General features: G+C 41.0%; 2 protein-coding genes across 2 annotated transcripts in view; both read left to right on the top strand.

Moving 5' to 3' along the window:
• LOC141111840 (interferon-induced very large GTPase 1-like) overlaps positions 1-23748 on the top strand; it is a 263662-nt gene that overhangs the window by 11879 nt on the left and 228035 nt on the right. The gene's annotated exons all lie outside the window — the stretch shown is intronic.
• On the top strand, positions 2022-9103 carry LOC141111839 (interferon-induced very large GTPase 1-like). Its single transcript, XM_073603994.1, has one exon. It carries the CDS (start codon positions 2022-2024, stop codon positions 8808-8810), a length of 6789 nt encoding a protein of 2262 aa, XP_073460095.1. The 3' UTR covers positions 8811-9103.

Below are 23748 nucleotides of genomic sequence, written 5' to 3'. Positions count from 1 at the left end.
GCGATAACACCAAATTTAACACACCTGCTCCCCGTTTACAACGGAGACCTTTTAACACTAATGAGTCACATGACACCGGGGAGGGAAAATGGCTAATAGGCCCCAATTTGGACATTTTCACTTTTGTTGCCAGCGGTTTAGACATTAATGGCTTTGTGTTGAGTTATTTTGAGGGGACAGCAAATTTACACTGTTATAGAAGCTGTACACTCACTACTTTATATTGTAGACAAGTGTCATTTCTTCAGTGTTGTCACATGAAAAGATAGAAGAAAATATTTACAAAAATGTGAGCTGTGTACTTACTTTTGTGAGATACTGTATTTAAAGTACTGTGGGATATGTAGTCCTTAAAATGAACATAAACAGCAGAGGAGAAGCAGAGAATCCAGGAAGTTGAGGAAAGAGATGGCCAGCAGACAGGCAGCACTCACAAAGATTTTTCAAGTAATCTTATATTGGATTGCCAAAAATAACTATTGCTTGTATTTCAATTACTATGCTAATGTTATAAAATGTAAGTGTGTGCTGTGACCATAGATTTCCTTTAAGCTCTGTAAAATCAGGACATTCTTATGCCTGCTGTCTACTATTAGTCTGCTTTATTTAAAAAATATTGTTCATGATTCTGCCATGACCCTGCTATAGGGCCATCTATACAGTATCATACTTATCAACAGTCTATAATATGTCTCTAGGTTTCTTGGGAACATTTTGGGTTTCAACAGTTAGCATTTGTAGTAAAATCCTCAATTATCCGATTATTTATGGTCCTAGCATTGTGTCAGTGGAAGGAGAAATGCCTCAGTATTAGTGTCAGTGGGAATAAGAGTTCCCTGCTGTCAGGGAAAGTTGGAATACCCCCTTACACTGTAGTCATTGGGGGTAGGAATGCTCGGTACAGTGCTTTAAAGCATAGCTAAATAAAGAAAATAGAGCTAAATTAAATGTCTTAAATGTCTTACTGTTATAAATAGTGCAAAATCTTCCGGTGCCAGTTCTACCTCCCCAGCAGAAAGCTCCATAGAATTTAGTTGCTATCAATGTATGAGCAGTGGTCCAATATGACCTCAACAAAGTCACAGCTACAGCTCTGCAATCTGCTCCCTGTTAAGTGGGAAGAATGGAATGTCAGATTACTGATTTAAAATGGACCTTGCAGTAAAAGGCAAGGTCCACTGATATTGTTAAGGCCTCCTCCATCTTAATATTAATAGTTCCAAAATGTACATGTAAAGAAAAAAGTTAGGTTGATACTTACCGTTCCCCATCTACCGCCTATGATGCCTAGGTGAGGATGATGTCACACTCCTGGTTAGCTCCTGGGGGATATAGAGCAGCCAAGATCTTGAGAGAAGACACTTGTGTAATGAACTGGAGTGTCATCTTGCAAAAAAAAGCTTGCTCTGCATTCCCCAGGAATCTTTCCGGAAGGACAGTGATGTCACGTCATGCCCTGTGATGCAGAAGACAGAGGTAAGGTGTATAGATAAATATAACCTTTTTCTTTACAGATACATTTTGTAATTACTTACATTAGCTGATTTTTAAAGGAGAAGGGGCTCTGGGTATTTTATGGGGACCTTGCACTGTACTGCTTTAAAAGGTAAGAAAACGGAAGAGTGAAGTAATGCTAAAAAAACCTGAACCCCCCTTCTTACCCCCTGCACATTGCTGGTCCCATGTCTGCACACTCAGAATCTTTACTACATGGCTCCTGCAGCTGTGTAGCATCATAATGCAGGCTATGGTAAGCATTATGTATTACAATGTAACCATTGTGAAGCTACACACAGATTATGTAAGGAAGATTTTGAGAGTTTAGCCTCTATAGTGATGGGGAGAGGGGCGCAACAGGAGAGTGGCATGAGACCAGCTGCATGTAGCAGGGTCGGGGGGTTTGTTTAGAGTTAGATCACTATTTTTTTTGAAAAGTAGACAAATTGTCCCAACATATGAAATGTGTGCATATTTTCATTGAAATGTATTTCCTAAAATATTTTTTTATTGTATTTATAGAGATGTCAGGCTATAAATCCAGTGGCTGTTCTGCCGATATCGATCTTACCAATAAACTGAAGGAGATAGGTTTGGATCCTGCGTACTGGCTTTCCATCTTAAAAGAATGTTTGGACATATATAATATTCAATCATTAAACTATATTCAGCCTGAAGAATGCTCTGTGATAGAGGAAAAAATTCGCTATCAATGGGAAAAGAGGGCATTACATAAATTGTTTAATATACCTGACAGCAGTGTAAAAATTGCTGAAGTGCAAGAAAAGAGAAACCAACTCATAAATGAGAGGAATAAACAAGCCCGTAATGTACTAGCAGAGTTAAAAAAAATGTCATCTGAAGGTAAATGTCGACAAGATGACATTGTTAAAGAGTGTGAAAAAGAAATGTGGAAGATTCTGGAAGTTCCTTCTGAATACTCTGCACTCCCTGAGAAATCATTGTTGGACCTTATAAACTACTTTGAAAATCAGATTTCCCTCAGAGAGGAGTCATTTTCCAAAAAGGAAAACCTAACGGATGAAGAGGTCATTCAACATTCATCTGGAGGCCTAGCACTAGAGGGAATTTTCCAAACCAAAAATGCGGAAGATTTGTTTAAGAAACGTGAACCACTTCTGTGTATCCCAGAGGGCTTCAAACTTGTTGGACCTGAACAAAGACCTATTTTTGAACAAAAAGAATTTTCCTCTCAGAAAGCTGAATCAAGTTTTCAGAGAACAGTTGAGAAAATCGGGTTAAGTTTAAGTAGCTCAATTACTGCAGGTTTCATGGGATTTGGTCTAAAAAGTAGTTCTAACTATAACAAGTCTGTAGAGTCTGAGCACACAAGTAAGCAGTCAGTTCAACACGGCTACGTTTGCACCACCAGATATAATTACGTTCCTTTAGCATCCTGTTACTTCAGTAAGGATCAGCTGAGACTTTCTCCCTCTGCTCTAAATGCATTACAGGAGATAGAAACATTGTTAAAAATTGATTCCAATGCACCAATTTTGTCAACAAAATGTTCTGATTTTTTCCAGAGGTTTGGCTCACATGTTAATCTTGGGCCAATACACTTTGGTGGGATATTCTGGTGGAAGGCATCCATGGAAGCAATAGACAGCAACAAGATGGAAGAAGCAAAAAAGATGACGTCTGAAGCCCTGAATATATATGTGGGTGCCAGTTATGCTGTATTTGGAGGAGATATTAACTGGTCAAAAACAAATACACAGGGATCTGTGGACATTACAAAAACATCCAATCTTCAGAAAGATGTTCAATTGTCTGTTACTAAAACTGGAGGTCCATCAGAGGCTGATTCTCTCCCACAATGGAAATCTGGTTTATTAACCAGTAATAAAACCTGGAGGGTCATAGATCGTGGATTTCAACTGATACCAGTGTGGAAGATTATTGTGGACAATCACAAGGAGTTTACAGAAAATGTAAAACTTGCTTCCTGTTTGATTGACCATTACAGGTCAGAGACTGGTCTCACCACAGAAATGATGATTGGAGAAAATTTACCAAATGCTTTAGAAAAAGCTAATTTAATCTTGCAGGGTGTGGAGTTCTGGAACGCAAGTAATGCAGAACAACACTTACAGGAGTTAAATGACTTGAAAGTGGAACTCTGTAAAACATCAGGAAGTTACAGTGCTTGGAAAATTATTTGTCTGTCAGATAAAAACCTGCAAGCATTTTTAGTAAGTATTGTTGAAAAATTCAAAGACCGTTCTACAGAAGACACAAATCTTATAAAAGATTTACTGAAATCCTTACTGGAGAATCACATTTATTCCATCGAAACATTTCCAAATCCTTCATGTATTATGAGATGGATATATGACTCTGACAAGGATGAACTTGAAAGATTTACTGTTTCTGATTTCAAAGAACTTCTTGGTATTTTGGAGAGTTCTGTTAATGATATTCTCCAAGGTACTCTCAAAACAAACTCATCCATTGATGCCCAACGTCAAGTAAAGATTAAAGCTACAATGAACATTAGTCTTTCACTATATTCCTTTCTAAGCTCCCTAAGGAAAACCAATCAAGTGGACACGGAATTACTGATGCTCTGCATTGCCAACAACTCTGGATACTGTATTCAAAACTACACCTTTAAAAATCTTTTAGGATGTAAAGAAATTGAGTTTCTAAAACATCACATGCAAGAAACCTATAAGAAGTACACAGACATCAGATGTCAGTGCACTGATCGGGCTCAAGCATTCGTCCTGTACACAGGTCTGACATCTGTAGGTGAATACCAAGAAATGTCTCTAGAACAGAAAAGAGAACGTCTACATTTTATGAAGAAACACATGGCAGGACTTATTTCTCCTGATGTTGATAAAATAATTGAACAATATGCAGGACATCATGAATGGTACAAATTAGAAGAAGACCTCAGAGCATTTAGCTATGGGGAATCAGCAAACACAGAACTGAAAAAAAATGAGATTGCTGCTGAGCTGAATAAAATATGGAAGGAACAAAAAACATCTACTAAAAATGATATGACAACTGATTACAGCAGCAGAGACAAAGACTTTTTACTACTGCTGGAGAGACTGGACCTTAAAAAGTATTACCCACAGAAAATGAAGAATACTGATTTTCATAAGATTTGTCAACCTTCTTTGGTTGAAGAACAGATTTCTGAAGAAAAACAACTTCCCCTTCATTTCCTGCAGAAATTACTTATGTTGGACTATCGTGCAAGATATGTGCAGTGTCAATGCAATAGAGAACCTGTCCATGTAAATGTGATGAGAGAAGAAGAAGACATGGACACAGCTGATCTTTTAAAACTATTTCTAGATGTTGATGAAAATGAACATTTGGAGCAGAAAATTTTAAGTAGTGAACAATCTATTCACAGAATGGATGTCCAAATGTCAATTTTCCATTGTGCTAATGATTTCATGAGACAGTATCTTTACACAAAACTTTCATTTTGTCAGTTTGCTCTTCCATTTTTGGTAACTCTACCTAGTAAAAGTACTATAGAGTTCCCACTTTGGACTTTTCAGGAAATTAAAAAGAAGTGGAAAATTAAAGGTGGAGAATCTTATGACAAGTTCATTAAGGAAACTGAGGCTCCCATTATATCCTTCATTCGTCTTGGTCCATGTTCTACCTCTAAATCACAGTTAATGAACTGGCTGATTAGTAAACAAAGGCATGATATCTTCTATCATAGACATTGCAGAGGAAGCACAGAAAATGCTTTATTGATGAATGGAATGACAGAGGTTTCCTGGTATTGTCCAGGTGGAAAAGAGGATGACACATTTGATGACTGCATTGCATTCACCAATCTACATGGTGATGCCAGCGAACATAACCAGCAAGTGAAATTCTTAGAAGAAATTTCCTCAGTTATTGTCATTCTATTTACTGAGTTGGATACAAAAGGGAACAAACTGTTTCTGAGGCTATTAGGATCCCCAAAATCACTAATTTGCCTGCGTCCAGACAAAGAAAAGTCTCTTTTAACTAAAGGAACTAAAGTACAGATAGGTATAAAAAATCGAAATGAAGCAGAATCGTTACAACAAATATCAAGCACTATAAAATCTTTGTTGGCAATTTCAAAGGAAAAATATTCACTTGCTAAATGTGCCAGTATAGCCAGGAAACATGGATTTGTAGTGGATGAAGACAAAGAACAGTGCAAACAAGGAAAGGAACAAGCAGAGTATTTACTATCATTGTTAAAAGAAAAAAATGTATCAGCCATGAAGGAGGAATTTCTGCCTCTACAAGGAGATCTCTGGAAAAGTTGGTGTAAGTACGACAAAGAGGTGACCCGACTGAAGCAAAATAGTAACATAAGTATTGAGCAACAGCGGAGCAACATTGAGTCTGAAAAGAAGGCAATAAGAAATAAACAACTTAAAAGGGCATCTCCCCTTAATGACTTCATGAGAACTTTCCTGGAGAATCTACATTCAGACAGTCAAGACTCAAAAATGTACTTTCTCCGTTGGTTTATTATGTATTTAGATGATCGATCTTCAAAAACTCTTTCAGGACTCTACCAGAAATACCACGATCTGTGGTCAGAAATAAAAAAGGAAAAGGAAAAAAAAGATAATAATAAAGAGATTATAGAAAAAAAGGAGAGACAACTAGAGAAATTATCAGGTACAATTGACATCTCAACTTTTGGTCTTGAACACATTCTAAGAGAAATTGGACAGATATATGAAGCTTCAGAAACATGTGGTAGAAAAAATGAAAGTTTTTTAAAATTGCCAAAAGTTGCTGCCAATCTTATGGTCTCAGGGTATCCAATTGAGCTGATGGATGGTGATGCCGCCCATGTACCACTGAGGTGGGTTGAAGCCATTCTGGATAAGCTGATTAAAATATTGGGAGACAAAAAGCTGTATGTCCTCTCTGTATTAGGTACACAAAGTACTGGAAAATCCACTTTACTCAATGCTATGTTCGGTCTTCAGTTTGCAGTGAGTGCTGGCAGATGTACTAGAGGAGCATTTATGCAGCTTTTAGAGGTTGACAAAGAACTCAGGCAGGAAATGAACTTTGACTATGTGCTTGTTGTGGATACTGAAGGACTGAAAGCTGTTGAGCTCTCAAAAGAAACTGCACTTAATCACGACAATGAACTGGCTACTTTTGTAATTGGCCTGGGTAACCTGACATTGATCAACTTCTTTGGGGAAAATCCTTCTGAAATGCAAGACATCCTACACATTGCTGTACAAGCATTTTTGAGGATGAGGAACATCAAGCTACAACCCAGTTGTGTATTTGTTCATCAAAATGTTGGAGAAATAACAGCCAAAGAGAAAAACATGGAGGGAAGGAGACGGCTCCAGGAAAAACTGGATGAAATGACATTGTGTGCTGCACAGCAAGAGCAGTGTGACATAACATGTTTTAATGAAGTCATTAAATTTGATGTATACACACATATTTATTATTTTGCCCACCTCTGGGAAGGTGACCCTCCCATGGCTCCCCCAAATCCAAGTTACAGCCAGAATGTTCAAATGCTAAGACGGATCATACTTGAATCAGGAAAACAGGAAGGCCAATGCAATATTTTGAATATCTCTACATTCAAAAGTCGATTAAATGATTTGTGGAATGCATTGCTCAATGAGAATTTTGTATTCAGCTTCAAAAATTCACTTGAAATTGCTGCATACAACAAACTGGAAGTAAAATACAGTCAGTGGACATGGAAATTAAGGGAACACATGTTGAGCCTTCAAATTAAAATCCGCAACCAGATTTACAAGGATGAAAAAAAGAAGGTTGATAAGATGTCTTTAAATAAGCAGTTTGAAGAAATATACAGTACAGTCCAAGGGGAAATTAAGGCATTTTTTGATGGTGAAAGGGACAGAGAGATATTAGTTCAATGGAAAGCAAACACTGAAATAAAAGTGGGCGAAGTCAAAGATGAATTGATAAAAGAGATCCTTAAAAAATCTGAAGAGCTCATTGAATCAAAAAAGAACAGTAAAACTATAAACAAACTGAGTGAGAAATATGAAGATAAAATGTTATCTGAAAGCAAGAAATTGGCCCTGTCTTTGCAGGGGAAAAATGTCACTGAAGAGGAACTGAAAGAGAAATTCAACATAATGTGGAATTCTCTGATCACTGAAGTAACCCAGGAAACATTTACTCCTAAACCGCCAGAAATCAACTGTGATTTAGAAAACGTGTTTCTCGAATGCTTCAAAAATGAACCCAATATAGCTGATACAATTAAGGATTCTTATCATTGGAAGGACTTACTACAAATATTCTCTAATTATATTGAAAGCAAGCCAAAATATGTAGTGTGGAAGGAAAAGCTTTCAGATGATCAGAAAACAATAAAACGTATAATAACAATTCTAAACAAGAGAATGGATGAATACATGGATAAAAAGCTGCAGGAAAAACTAGATTATCAGAAAGTTTACTTCCATGAGCTTCTGAATATAATAATATCTGAAATAAATATCACACTAGAAACATTTAAATTCAGGAAGGAGTTTACTTTGTACGTATCACTGTTCTTGTGTCGGAAAGCAGCTGGCAGATTTAAGAAGGATTCTGAAGCTTTTAGAAAAGCTAATGACCCTTGTGTCTCCCTGGGAAATAAGAGAAATGAATTTTGGCAAAGTTTTAAAATCTCCTGTGAGGGAAAAAAACAAATCACAACAGTGGCAGATTTCCTGTGTACCAAGCTGGAAGAGGCCACCCGGCAAGGTGTCTATGAGAAATCTGCAATACACTTAGCTGGGGAGGTAAAGAGTAATAATGAAGCCTTGAATGGGAACAGATCAAAACTTGAGTTCTGTCTGCTGAGGTCACTGGCAGAGGATGAAAATTCCCAGCAGTATATAGACTATATTAATGATCCAAAATCTGCAGTCACTGACTTTATTCAAAAGTGTGTTAAACAGTATTGTGAAGACAAGAAGAACATATCAGAAATTCTAAACATTAAACTGGATGAATTTGGGAACATTATATTAAAGGCCATCAACAAATCAACTACAATAGTCACTGATAAAAATGGTGATATCAGTGAATGGCTGGATACTTTCTGCTCTCAGCTTGGAAGTGATATGAAGCTGTCAAGTCGTGATCTGAAGAGTGTGAAATATCAGAATATAACTGACATTGGGTTTTTGAAGGAGGCAATGACAAAAGCTCTGAAAACTGTGTTGAAAAATCTCAAAGATTTATTTTCTAAACGTGATCTTACTCATCTTGTAGAAATGATCATTTCTGACAACCAAGAGACATACTTTAACCTCTTATAAAATGTAAAGGCAGCCTAAATGATTGATTTTCTTTCTTAGATGGATTGTACATATGAAGAGATTTGGATACAGTCATGATCATTGTTGGTCTGAAGGTGACTGAAGACCTGTGAAAAGCAGCATATCTATTAGTGTACAGAATGACGCCTACAGAAGAGGTTTCCTCCTCACTATTGCTCTCACACAACTCTGCATAATGAAAAATCTCCAGAAAAAAGATGATTTGCCACCAAAACAATTCTGCAGATTTAAACTTGGAAATCATTTTATTAAGAAGAACATTTTGATTAAAGTGGCAGTTTAGGTATGGTTTTTTTTTTTTTTGCACAGTTACATTGGTCCAATGTAAGTATGTATGTGCCATAGCTGACTGATCCCAAAGGAACCTGGAAATCTCTGGAGTAATCACCACGAATACAATGATTGCTGGTAGCTCCCGGGGTCCCGTACGAAGCTTTAGCACTACTGATTAGTGAACAGAGGAGGTCACTCGCTCGGCACAGGCTCACTCAGAGTACAGTTGGCATTTTCTCAATGAAGGCAAAGTGTTCTCAGATTGGATGAGGTGGAGATTGTGACATCACCAGCCCTCCTCTCCGCCTCACCCAATCAATCCAACCTGGGCCAATGTATCTATATAAAAAATGTCCATTCCTAAACTTTAGCTTTAAGTAATTTAAAGAACAAAAACTGTGAGGATCTATATACTATACTTATGCTTTTTATTGTTTATTTTTTAATTGATCTGTATTAACAACATGCACAAAAATATATATCAAATAATCAAACCTGTTATCTTTGTCTTTTATTTTTTTAAAACATTTATTCTGCAGTTTACCTCCATAAGGCTTGTTCATAAATGAAAATAGAAAGGCTGTCATTGCTAACCTGCTTCAGAAAATGCTAATTACCTGGCTGACCCTGGATTTACAGGAACCTACATTGAAAGAAATACAGAGACTGCTACTGCTGACCTCCTTGTGAAAATGAGAGTTGCTTGGTTGTTTCCGGCTTCGGTATTTTGAGACCCTGGGATTGATTTACTAAAGACAAGAAGGCTTTTCACTTTGCAAGGGAAATGAGGTGAAACTCTGCTGACTCCTATCGTCCAATCATGTGTTTTATTTTCCTTGCCCGTGATTGGGGCATTCTTTGCAAAGGGAATTTGGTCACATTTACTAAGCAAAGAGCAAATTCCTTTGCAATGTGAACAGCTTATTTGCATTAAGTAAATCAACCATATTGACCTTTATTAAGCAAACAGATCAGGAAAGTCAGACTGAAGTGTTAACTTTGTGAACGCCATAGGCGTGGGCACAGGGTGTGCTGGGTGTGCCTGGGCACACCCTAATCACCCTGTGCGGTGCCAAGTCCCCCTGCTTCCTGGTGTCCCCTGTTTCCCCCTCTGCAGGGCTGCCAGCTTCCCTCCTCTCCTCTCTCACCGGCTGCAAGGGATGTTTCAGGATGGATGAATGAATGAATGAAGGCAGTGAGTGATGTGACGCATGTGTGTTTGTGCTCAGGGGTGCACACCCTAATGTAATAGACCACACCCACCTATGGTGAACTCAATGTGTGTCAATTTCTTAGGCCGGGTTCACACATATGCGAATTGGAGGTGGGTTCCCCCCGGCCTCCAATTCGCATGACATGTGAGTGTGACATGTGAGGATACAGGTCCGGGGCGGCTGCGGTCCAGATTGAAAAAGGGTCCTGTGTGTCTTCTGGTCCGATTCAGGTGTGACTTCAGGCAAAAATTCGGCCCCGAATCACACCTGAACCGGTAAAAAGGGACACAGCGGTCCCCAGACATGAAACTACGGCCGCATATGTGTGAACTCGGCCTTAGAAAGTACTGAAGCCAATGGATAACAATGACAGCCAGTGATCTCTGTATTTTCAGGAGGAAAGGTCAAACATGGCAGCCCCAAAAATGTAATTTTCCTTTAGTAGTTTGTTAGTCCTCCTCCATTGTCCCTGGTTTTTACATGAAATACTATAGTACCCCCATGGGACTTTACAGACAATATACATAAAGTGTAATTAAAAGGCAATCATGCTAAACTTTATTACAAAAACATTTCAAACAGTAAAATTACAAAAAAAAAAAATATAGCTGGTTTAACCATTTCAGCCCCGGAAGGATTTACCTCCTTAATGACCAGGCAATTTTTCACGATACGCCACTGCGTCGTTTTAACTGACAATTGCGCGGTCGTGCGATGTTGTACCCAAATAAAATTGATGTCCTTTTTTCCCCACAAATAGAGCTTTCTTTTTGTGGTATTTGATCAGCTTTGTGTTTTTTTTTTTTTTTTTTTTTTTTGCGTTTTAAACAAAAAGTTCGACAATTTTGAAAAAAAGCAATATTTTTACTTTCTGCTATAAAACATATCCAATAAAAAAATATTTAAAAAAACAAATTTCTTCATCAGTTTATGCCAATATGTATTATTCTACATATTTTTGGCAAAAAAAAAATGCAATAAGCTTATATTGATTGGTTTGCGTAAAAGTTATACCGTCTGCAAACTATGGGATAGATTTATGGACTTTTATTTTTTTATTGTTTTACTGCTAATGGCGGCGATCTGCGATTTTTAGCGGGACTGTGACATTGCGGCAGACAAATCTGACACTACGGCCCCTTTCACACTGGGGCGGTAGGGGGCGTCGGCGGTAAAACAGCGCTATTTTTAGCGCTGTTTTACCACGGTATTCGGCCGCTAGCGGTGCGGTTTTAACCCCCCGCTGGCGGCCAAAAAAGGGTTAAAACCCCTCGTATAGCGCGGCTATAGCCGCGGTATTACCGCGGTATAGCCGCGCTGTCCCATTGATTTCAATGGGCAGGAGCGGTGAAGGAGCGGTGAATACACCGCTCCTTCACCGCTCCAAAGATGCAGCTTGCAGGAGATTTTTTCTTCTCCTGCCAGCGCACCGCTTCAGTGTGAAAGCCCTCGGGCTTTCACACTGAACAAGCAGCGGAGGCTGTTTAGGAGCGGTTTGCAGGCGGTATTTTTAGCGCAATAACGCCTGCAAACCGCCCCAGTGTGAAAGGGGTCTAAGTGACACTTTCTGGGGACCAGTGACACCAATACAGTGATCAGTGCTAAAAATATGTTCTGATCACTGTATAAATGACACTGACAGGGAAAGGGTTAACACCAGGGGCGCTTAAAGGGTTAACTGTGTTCCCCCAGTGTGTGTCTAACTGGGGGGTGATGGGCTCACTGGGACAACACAGAGATTGCTGTTCCTAATCACTAGGAACAGCAGATATCTGAGTTGTCCCTTGTCAGGACAAACCCCCCTCCATTAGTACAGACCCCCCAGGACAAACCCCCCCTCCATTAGTACAAACCCCCCAGGACAACCCCCCTCCATTAGTACAGACCCCCACCAGGACAAACCACCCCTCCCTTCATTAGTACAGACCCCCCAGGACAACCCCCCTATGTTAGTACAGACCCCGCAGGACAACCCCCCTCCATTAGTACAGACCCCTCCAGGGCAAAACCCCCCCTTCATTAGTACAGACCCCCTAGGACAAACCCCCCTCCATTAGTACAGACCCCCCAGGACAAACCCCCCTCCATTAGTACAAACCCCCCAGGACAACCCCCCTCCATTAGTACAGACCGGCACCAGGACAACCCCCCTCCGTTAGTACAGACCCCCCAGGACAACCCCCCCTTCATTAGTACAGACCCCTAGGACAAACCCCCCTCAATTAGTATGGACCCCCCAGGACAAACCCCCCCTCCATTAGTACAAACCCCCCAGGACAACCCCCCCTCCTTTAGTACAGACCCCCACCAGGACAAACCACCCCTCCCTTCATTAGTAAAGACCCCCCAGGACAACCCCCCTACGTTAGTACAGACCCCCCAGGACAACCCCCCCTCCATTAGTACAGACCCCCCCAGGGCAAAACCCCCATTCATGAGTACAGACCCCCCTAGAACAAACCCCCCTTCATTAGTACAGACCCCTAGGACAAACCCCCCTCAATTAGCACGGACCCCCCCAGGACAAACCCCCCCTCCATTAGTACAAACCCCCCAGGACAACCCCCCCTCCTTTAGTACAGACCCCCACCAGGACAAACCACCCCTCCCTTCGTTAGTAAAGACCCCCCAGGACAACCCCCCTACGTTAGTACAGACCCCCCAGGACCACCCCCCCCTCCATTAGTACAGACCCCCCTAGGGCAAAACCCCCATTCATGAGTACAGACCCCCCCTAGAACAAACCCCCCTCCATTAGTACAGACCCCCCAGGACAACCCCCCTCCATTAGTACAAACCCCCCAGGACAACCCCCCTCCATTAGTACAGACCCCCCAGGACAACCCCCCCTTCATTAGTACAGACCCCCCAGGACAAACCCCCCTCCATTAGTACAAACATCCCAGGACAACCCCCCTCCATTAGTATAGACCCGCACCAAGACAACCCCCCTCCGTTAGTACAGACCCCCCCAGGACAACCCCCCTTCATTAGTACAGACCCCCAGGACAAACCCCCCTCAATTAGTACAGACCCTCAGGACAAACCCCCCCTTCATTAGTACAGACCCCCCCAGGACAAACCCAACCTCCATTAGTACAGACCCACCAGGACAACCCCCCCTTCATTAGTACAGACCCCCAGGACAAACCCCCCTCCATTAGTACAGACCCCCCAGGACAACCACCCCTTCATTAGTACAGACCCCCAGGACAAACCCCCCCCTCCATTAGTACAGACCCCCAGGACAAACTCCCCCAGGAGAACCCCCCTCCATTAGTACAGACCCCCCAGGACAACCCCCCCTCTATTAGTAGAGACCCCCCCTCTATTAGTAGAGACCCCCCTCCTTTAGTGTACATAAAAACACCCGGGCGGCAGCTGGAGAGGAGAGGACAGTGTGCAGCCGCTCCGCCCGGGTGAAGAACAGATGGAGACAGGCTTGGGCGGGAGTGAGAGACAGAGGAGAACACGTCAGGCAAGGACCACCCCCCCCCCCCCGCCCCACACAGAGACCAGCCACTCCGATCTCTGGCGGCGGCTCTTCTTCTCTGACAGAAGGAGGGAGGGGGGACGGGCTTTAGCCTCGAAAAAAACAGCAGTGGTGACGGTGACCTGCGGAGGGAGCCGCCTCAGTCTGGACACAGAGAGGAGGAGGAGGAGGGAGAGGAGCACTCTGGCGCTTCAGCGCCCCCACCTCTCTGGCGCCCGGGTGCACTGCATGCTGCTATGTTAGTGTGGGGGGCGGCCGAGAAGTCGCCGCAGGAGCGGCGCCGACCCTGCACCACTGCCGCCCAGAGACGTGGCCTCGGTGGCCTTGTGGGAAATCTGGCCCTATTTATAAGCCATGCTCGCAATTTGTCAATGAGTTGGTAATTGATAATGAAATTCTGTTGGAAGTGAAAATCTTGCACCCTGAACTTGCTTTCGCAAACCCTGATAATGGTAAAAAACTTACATGTACACCCTGTCAGCTGTTACAGTGCAACCCCCAGATAGGAAATACCTATAAAGGAGAGATGAGCAAACGGACTGTAAGCAACAAATAAACACCCTCAAATATATTTTGCACGGAAACTGCTTATGCACGGGTGATTGAATGTGAAACCTTGTTAAATGGGAAAACCCTGCACCTTGATATGGTCCGGTAATCAACGGTGAAACCCTGTTAGATGTGAAAATCTTGCATTTGCATGGGCAGACTTTACTGACCGTGAAAAATTTTACATGCACATCGGTGTGGCTGCCCCAGTGTATCCCCTGAAATCTGTTGATGCACGGTGAATGGACTGTGAAAACTTGCTGAATGGGAAAATCTTGCAGGTGCATTGGCAAACACTGTTGACTGTGAAATCCCTGCATTAGTCTTCTTTCTTATCTGTATAAAACACTAGAACGAGAAGCAGAACTACAAAATGAACCAAGCCTAAAACCCCAAGGGAGATTGTCCCCCATGGGGGGTTTTCTAGGCAGCAAAAGATAAGATTATATATCACAAAATTGTATAATAGTTGAAATTCTTTATTTTTGTTTGTAACAAAGTATCAAAAAGTTGCTGCTTAAAATATATATAGTCACAACATGAGCTGTGGTACATATATGATAAGTAAAAACAACGTCACTGACATGACGGTATACAATGATAATACACCATAATCAAACACCATGGAGAGTCCAAGTCGCAATAATTGATACATTATACATGCACAGTGCATAGACTACAGATCAGCATGCAGATATATATTCTTTTTCCATCCTCTTGAGCTGTTCATTTATTATATATAACACCTTGACTACAGGTGCCGCCCGTCCCTCTCCTCAGCCTCCCCAAATGTTTGGGATTTCCCGTCGTGTGACTCCTCGTAAGGCGCGCATGAGCGGTAGGCTCCCCTCTTGCTGACTGTGCCGACCACTGAGAGACGTTGAAATCGTTTAAGGGGGTCCTTTCATACAGAGACCACCTAATATGGCCTAGCACACTGTGATTGGTAAATATAGGGAAATGTTTATTATTGTTCTCCCCTTTTTTCTTTATCAATCAAAAATTTCAAAATATGTTAACGTTTTTACAGTTTATAAAATCCTCTGAAGAAGACCCGTTGGGGTCGAAACGCGTCAGAATTCAAATACAAGATTTATGTATCACCTCTCTCCATGGTGTTTGATTATGGTGTTTTATCATTGTATACTGTCATGTTAGTGACTTTGTTTTTACTTATCATATATGTATCACAGCTCATGTTTTGACTATATATATTTTAAGCAGCAACTTTTTGATACTTTGTCACAAACACAAATAAAGAATTTCAACTATTATACAATTTTTTGATATATGTTCTTATCTTTTGCTGCCTAGAAAAACCCCCTAGGGGGGACAATCTCCTTTTTTGATATTCTCATACGGGGTGTGCAGCCATTCTTGTCTTCTCTCCTATGAGTGTCTTCCATTTAATTTCTATTGCATATTTTGGGTGGTTAAACACCCCCCCCCCTTCTATGACACTCGAGCCAAGACATGAGCTGTGAGCTGATTTGTGTGTTGTAAAAATCTTGAAGTCCATTTTTATGGTATGTAAATTGTTCTTAGGCTTACTGACAGGATGAGTAAGTTTGTGGGTGTGGATTGGGCCAATCTAATGTCCGAATATGAAAATACTTTTGAACAGGGAGATCAAATAGAACTATCAATCTCATTCCTATTCCACAAATTAACCAAAGTGCTTGAGAGGAAGTCTGCCCTCTTTTGGCACACTAAAACGTTTGACAGATATATTAAGGAACAAATCAATCCCTTTGGACTGCGTGTCCAAATTTTTCCCAATATAGATTATTTAAGTGATGAATGCAAGATCGAATGGGAGACTAATCTTAAATCATGTTCTCAGGAGATGATGGCTATTCTCTCCAGGGAATATAATAAACAGTTTACACTCTTGGACATGGTAATAACCAATTTGGAACAGGCCTTGGTTCTGTATGCCCAACATACTATATTCTTGGAACTACAGGCCAACCTTAAAGACAACTTATCTGCTTTCAATCAGGGCATTTTAAAAAATAAGGAAATTCAATTTTTGAGGGATAAATCTGCTTTCTCTGAAGGATGAGCTTATCGATGGAATACTCACCCGGTCCAACCCAAAAATTACCCACGTCGGGAACTCAAAACCAATAAATCCAAAACCCCTAAATCTAATACCACCTCTTCCACTGAATTGGGTCGAAATTCTTCCCAGCGTAGTCAAGGACGTGGTAAACAAAAAAGAAACTGCAATAATAGAGATTCATTCGAACAAGACCCTAAGAAATGCACAGTGGATACAGATCCCGTAAACACACAACCCGTTTTTGCTGGTGTTGATTCTGACCCACCTGCAGATATGTATCTATCTGCGGCTTTGGATCAGATGTCCACTCCTGGGGTCAATGAAAGTATCCCCCTGTTACAAGAGACTTCTAGACATCCTAACACCTCCCCTTCTTTGGGTCACATCAAGTCGACCTCACAGAAATCTTTAAACCCAGTGCGGGGACCTGGGTCCCCACAAACAAACAAAGGAAACAGAGGCCTGGACCCCTTTGTTGTTTGGATTCAGCAAACTACTCAAGTGTCATTATTTTATCCTCTTTTGAATTATCGGCCGCAGAAATCCAAGTATTATCACGAGGATTAACTTTTTGTGCTTTGTTAGATGAGGTTGAGAAATCAACCCCGAATCCAACTACCATGTTTAATTAAGCCTCTACTTCATTTCCAAACTCTAACACTAATCCCAATGTAACCATTTTTCTTAAACAGACCATTCGGGATATATGCAAATTACCCCGAACCAAATCCAATCCATACAATCTAACTAAAAAAGAAAATCAAGCCCTCAATCGACTAAGTAGAAATACCAAGATTGTAATTAAACCCTCTGACAAGGGTGGCAACGTAGTCATCATGGACAATGAAGATTATATAACTATCTGCCTAAATATCCTACAAAACAAAGAATTGTATAAACAAATTTCCATTCTAAATATCAATCAGTAAAACTCTACGTTCTACAATATGGTAAATCACGGCTTTCACACCGGCGCTATTACTAAGGATCTCTATGAGTTTATTAGGACTCAACACCCCAAAGTGGCTATTTTTTATAGCCTTCCTACTTGATTTGATTGTAGCCGTATTAGTGCAATTGTGACAGAGAAAATTGAGTACTGTCCGTGATACTTTTTTTATTTGCACTAACATACAATTTTTCAGGACAAGCTTTCGGGGTATGTCCCCTTCTTCAAGGTCCAAGCAGTACTGATTCAATTTTTAAGAAGCATGTTAAAGGAAAAAAAAAAAAAAAAAGGGAAAGCCAAGCCAAAGGCTTTCCCTTTTTTTTTTTTTTTTTTTTTTTCTTTAACATGCTTCTTAAAAACTTGTGAATCAGTACTGCTTGGACCTTGAAGAAGGGGACATACCCCGAAAGCTTGTCCTGAAAAATTGTATGTTAGTGCAAATAAAAAAAGTATCACGGACAGTACTCAATTTTCTTTATAGCCTTCCTAAAATTCATAAGAACCCAAAAAATCCTACTGCTCGTCCCATTGTCTCCGGCAATGGGGCCATATCTGAAAATCTGAGTCGAGTAATAGACGCACATCTTCAACCCCTTGTCCTATCGTTGCCATCCTTTGTCAGAGATACCATACAATTTTTAAAAATCATTGACAACCTCACATTAACGGATCATTCTATTCTCATCACCATTGACGTGGAGGCCCTATACAGCAGCATCCCCCACACTTTAGGTCTTTCTGTTGTGCAGAGGGTTCTTCAATACAATTCACGTTCTGATCCTGCACTAAATGCATTTATCCTGAATGGTTTGGAATATATACTGCATCATAACTACTTTGGTTTCGACAACTCCCACTACCTCCAGGTACAGGGCGTGGCTATGGGGACATGTTGTGCCCCACCCTACGCCAACCTGTACCTGGGGGAGTGGGAGCAGTCCCTCCTGGATGACGAGGGCATCGTCTTATACACTAGCCACATCACCAAGTGGCTTAGGTACATTGACGACATCTTCGTCATCTGGGAGGGACCCGAGGCCAAACTCATTGAATTCTTCAATTTAATCAACACCAACAATCGGAATTTGAAATACACTATGACCTATATTCAAGACAGTGTCACGTTCTTGGATGTCTTGCTTTCAACCACACCCAAAGGGAAGCTATCTAGTACTCTCTTCTGTAAGAATACCGCTGGCAACACGGTACTCCACGTGGATAGTTTCCATCCTTTACCTCTCAAGAACTCTATCCCTTATGGACAGTATTTGTGACTACATCGCAATTGTTCCAGTGATAGTCTGTTCATCTAGGAGGCTGACAACCTCCAAAATTGATTGCTAGCACGCGGATACAGTCGATCATGCCTGAAGAAGGCATATAATCAAACTATAAGACAATTCCGACTGAACCTGCTGTCCAAATCCAAATCTCCTATGAGATATGATTCCAATCCTACTCGCATTGTGATGCGCTACTCACGCCAACACGTGGCCATCAAAAATATTCTACAGCGACATTGGAGTATCCTAACCGACGACCCCAAACTTAGACACTTTATCCCTAACCAACCGACCATAACCTACAAACGAGCGACTTCAATTAATGACAGACTTGTCCAAAGTGAATTTAAAAATGAACATAAAAGATCTAAACACTGCTCTACAGTTGGTTCTTTTCCATGCGGGCATTGTTCCTATTGCCCACTAATAAGAAAAGAAAAGACCTTTCATCTTCCGAATAGAGAAGTATTCAAGCCCACACACTTTGTGAATTGCCAGACTCGAGGTGTGGTATACTTCATGGAGTGTGAGTGTGGTGCCTATTACATAGGCAAAACAAAACAAGAGTTTTGGAGACGTATATCCAAAAATATGTACAGTATGCAAATAGGCAACCCATACCTCCCAGTGGGGAGACACGTCGTCTCCGCACATGGTTACATAGTACCCAAAGTAACGTTTACAGCTCTTTACAGGATGCACATACCAGATAGAGGGGGTGATTGGAACAAGGTTCTATTACAAAAAGAACAAATATTCCAGGTACAGGCCACATCATCTCCGGGCCTTGATGAATCTATTTCGTTTGCTCCTTTTCTATGAGGATTCTCTTCAGGTAAAACACTCTGACTGAGTACCCCCTTAGTTAGGAGTGGTTGCTCTGGGATGGACATGCCATTTCAATTAATATAATAGATGTATTCATCATTTATTATTATTCCTGAACCCCCTGACAATCTTCTGGTATTTCATATGCTCCCATTTATGTTATCTTCCTTTTTATAATTTTATAATTCATAAATATTGAACACAGAGTTAGGATGGGTTCTCATATTCAACATCTCAATATATTAATCTTTGGATGTCTTCATATCCCTTTTCTCTAATTGGATAAGTAGGAAGGCATTGTTTTATGTGGCCCCACTTTACTTTCCCTATGATCAACATGAATCTACCTTGAACAATATCAATTAATAGACCTAATCACTTAATGACATATGGACTCTGTATTGCATTATACAGCTCACAGCTTAAAATCGATTTCTCTTTAATAACTACGCTAAATTTGTTTACTACAACTGGGCATATTCACCATCGGCGGTGCATATATGGCATACATTATTATATGATGTACTGATGTTTATATAATACACGTTATGCATTTTTGACCATTGGCCTTTTCTTTTTGTTTTGTTCTGGGAGTGGGACCTTCACCACAGTGTGCCTTCCTGGCAGGGTGGGGAGGCACAAGGGCCCTGCGCCTCCCCATGCATCCACCGGGTAGCAGCACCACCCGAAATGCACCTTTTTCACTGCCAGCGGCATTCCTGATTGTTTCCGAGCACCATGGCTGTGCCCGCGCATGCGTGACGTCACAGCGGTCACGCAGCTGCGGCGGTAGCAGCGGCGGAGCCGAGGTCTCTCCTTCTGGAACACCGGGGGGAGTCACACTTGAAATGACGCTCGTGCCACTATCCCTATTGGGGGGGATTAGCGGCTTCTGTATACTGTTAAGGTAATTTCCTCTATTATACGTTTACCTATATAAGGAGACTGGGCACTATGGGGATTTATTGATATCCCCAACGCTCTATCCGGATACCCACATGTTTGCAGCACCAATTGAGGTTTGGTAAGATCAGTTATACTATTTCACCAGACTTCATGGTGTGTGTTTTCCACCATGACTGTCGTTTACATTTTACATTATGGACATTGCATTCACAGTTACAATTTCTGATGTTCGCAGATCGCCTTTCATTTCACATTGTGTACACACCAAGGTGGCAAACCCACGGGTGTCCCTTCTTCTTAACTGGAACTAATATTCATATACGAATTAAGGTAATCTCACTGTTGTTCATTCACTTCATGTAATCCCTCACCTTTCCAGTCCCACTTTCCTCTCCCCCTCTTCCCTTCTCCAATTCACATTTTTTGGGTGTTTTGTAGTCGCATGAGGTCTACTATTTTTTGTCAGTGTGGTCTGTCACGGTTGTGTTGTACACAGTACACTCCTTTGCACCCCAATTTCACCCTCACATCTCTTCCCTCCTTTTCACCTTGTCACTTTCTTAATTGGTTTTCATATACTCACCCAGTTATTTACCTTTAATCTAATTTGCTATAATTAATCATAATTAATCCTAACATTGTATTCATTTTGTCGCCACTGGTTTTGGTCTGTGTTCCCTCTCCTCCCATTTATTCCTCATATCCATCCCTCACTCCCTCCATCGCCCCCCCCCCCATTTCCTCACTAGACTTTTCCACACATGCCCTTCCTCTTTATTATTCTTTTTCTTCCTTATCTGAGTTTTCTACACAGACCATCCAAGTCGCAATAATTGATACATTATACACGCACAGTGCATAGACTACAGATCAGCATGTAAATATATATTCTTTTTCCATCCTCTTGAGTTCATTTATTATATATAACACCTTGACTACAGGTGCCGCCCATCCCTCTCCTCAGCCTCCCCAAATGTTTGGGATTTCCCGTCGTGTGACTCCTCGTATGGCACGCATGAGCGGTAGGCTCCCCTCTTGCTGACTGTGCCGACCACTGAGAGAACTTGAAATCGTGTAAGGAGGTTCTTTTCATACAGAGACCACCTAATATGGCCTAACACACTTTGATTGGTAAATATAGGAAAATGTTTATTATTGTTCTTCTCCCCTTTTTTCTTTTTTCTTCATCAATCAAAAATTTCAACATATGTTAACGTTTTTACAGTTTATAAAATCCTCTGAAGAAGACCCGTTGGGGTCGAAATGCGTCAGAATTCAAATACAAGATTTATGTATCAACTCTCTCCAAGGTGTTTGATTATGGTGTTTTATCATTGTATACTGTCATGTTAGTGACGTTGTTTTTACTTATCATATATGTACCACAGCTCATGTTTTGACTATATATATTTTAAGCAGCAACTTTTTGACACTTTGTTACAAACAAAAATAAAGAATTTCAACTATTATACAATTTTTTGATATTTATATTCTTATCTTTTGATGCCTAGAAAACCCCCCATGGGGGGACAATCTCCTTTTTCGATATTCTCATACGGGGTGTGCAGCCATTCTTGTCTTCTCTCCTATAAGTGTCTTCCATTTAATTTCTAAAACCCCAAGGGAAAGCTTGAAAACTAGTACGATCCAAAAATATTTAACAAAAGAGGGAAACTCAAAAAGCCCTGTTTCTGAAAAACAACAAGCGACTAAAGAAAAGAAAATAGAGTCTGCGAAAAAGAAAGGAGAAATACAGGGGAAAACTAAAGCAGATGCCAGGATGAACCAATGAAGCAGGCGCAGGAGAGCCAAGTATTTATGCCCAATTGCCAACTAAATAAGAAATAATAGAAATAATAGAGATGTTTGAAAGATTAGAAAAAGATTAGAAAATTATTTTAAGACAGAAATCGCAACAATGCGAGCTGACTTGGGCCATCTGCTAAAAAGGGTAGAGGAAACTGGGGACAAGAACAAAAAGCAAGCCTAAGAAATACAAGAACTAAAAATACAAGTTAAAACTCTGCAAACCAGTCAGAGGGAAATATTATACAGAATAGGAACTCAAGAAAACCAAAGTAGACGTCAGAATCTAAGGATAGGAGCGCTTCCAGAAGAGAGAGGTGAAGAGCTGAAAAAAACTATGAAGGAAATATTTAACCCTCTACTGGACAAAGGAGAAGAGCAAGAACTCAAAATAGACTGAGTGCATAGGATTAGGAAACCTCCGTATCTAAACACAGAAATACCCGGGATATCATCGTACAATTTCAGCTGTATGAAGATAAGGCAGAGATATGGAAGAGATTTAGAGATAGACCACCACTAAAATACAAAGGTACAGAACTTCAAATATTCACAGATCTATCAGTAGAAACACTGGAAAGAAGAAGAATCCTTAGGCAATTATTGGTTCAAATCAGAACAGCTAATATTAAATATAGCTGGGGGTTCCCTGCATCCTTAGTAGTTCAGAAAGAAGGTAGATCTGTGAGACTAAACTATCCAGAGGATTTAGAAGATTTCTGTAAGGAAATAGGTGTTCCAAAGTTGGATATACCGGGATGGACAGAAGGATGAAGTCATGAAAGAGGAGGGAAAAGATTAGCAGAATTTGTAGAAATAGCAGAAAATCGGAAGAAGCACCAAAAAAGAGAAAAAATTCAAAAAAAGGAGGAGAGATTATTTAAGTGGACTCTAGGGGGGGTTGGGGAGGAGGGGAATGGGGGAGATGGGAGTGGAAAAGCAGACTGAGCAGTTGGGAAGCCTGGGGCACCCTGGGGAAGAGCGGGCTGCCCACGCCCCTCGCCCCCCCCTTCATGGGGGGGCGGGGTGGCTGGAAAACGGCCACCATGGTTGGAGCAACACCCCAAGGGTTGGAGACTCATAGGAGGGAAATGAAGAGGGACTCCATTTGCGAGTCAGGAGTCGGAGAGAGGCGGGGGGAGGAGGGGGGGACAAAACTTAGACCCCATAAAGAATAATCGTGAACACAGAAATAGATTACATCTATATGAAAATAAGATGCAAATAATCCATCTCTATGAAAACAGGTTGCAAATAACTATACCATGACTACAGTTAATTTTTTGACCTACAATGTGCGAGGGTTGAATACACCAAGAAAAAGGCATAAAATCTTGAAAGAGATCGAACATCATGGGGCCGGAGTGGTCTTCTTACAGGAGACAAACCTGTCTCATGAAACTAATGTGAGGTTGTATTCCCATCAGCTCCCAACTTGGTACTATGGCGACTCAATGAAAAATAAGGCAAAAGGGGTTGCAATTGGAATGTGTAGGGGAGTTTGTTTCTCCCTGGAGGACAGATTAACTGACCCGGAGGGAAGATTTCTCT

The sequence above is a fragment of the Aquarana catesbeiana genome, linkage group LG11, assembly GCF_042186555.1.
Source record: "Aquarana catesbeiana isolate 2022-GZ linkage group LG11, ASM4218655v1, whole genome shotgun sequence".
Classification (NCBI taxonomy): Eukaryota; Metazoa; Chordata; class Amphibia; order Anura; family Ranidae; genus Aquarana; species Aquarana catesbeiana.
This window is presented reverse-complemented; position numbering and strand designations above follow the sequence as displayed.

What these genes read in the sequence shown, in the direction of transcription:
- LOC141111839 (XM_073603994.1), top strand. Translation starts at nt 2,022, where the DNA reads ATGTCAGGCTATAAATCCAGTGGCTGTTCTGCCGATATCGATCTTACC.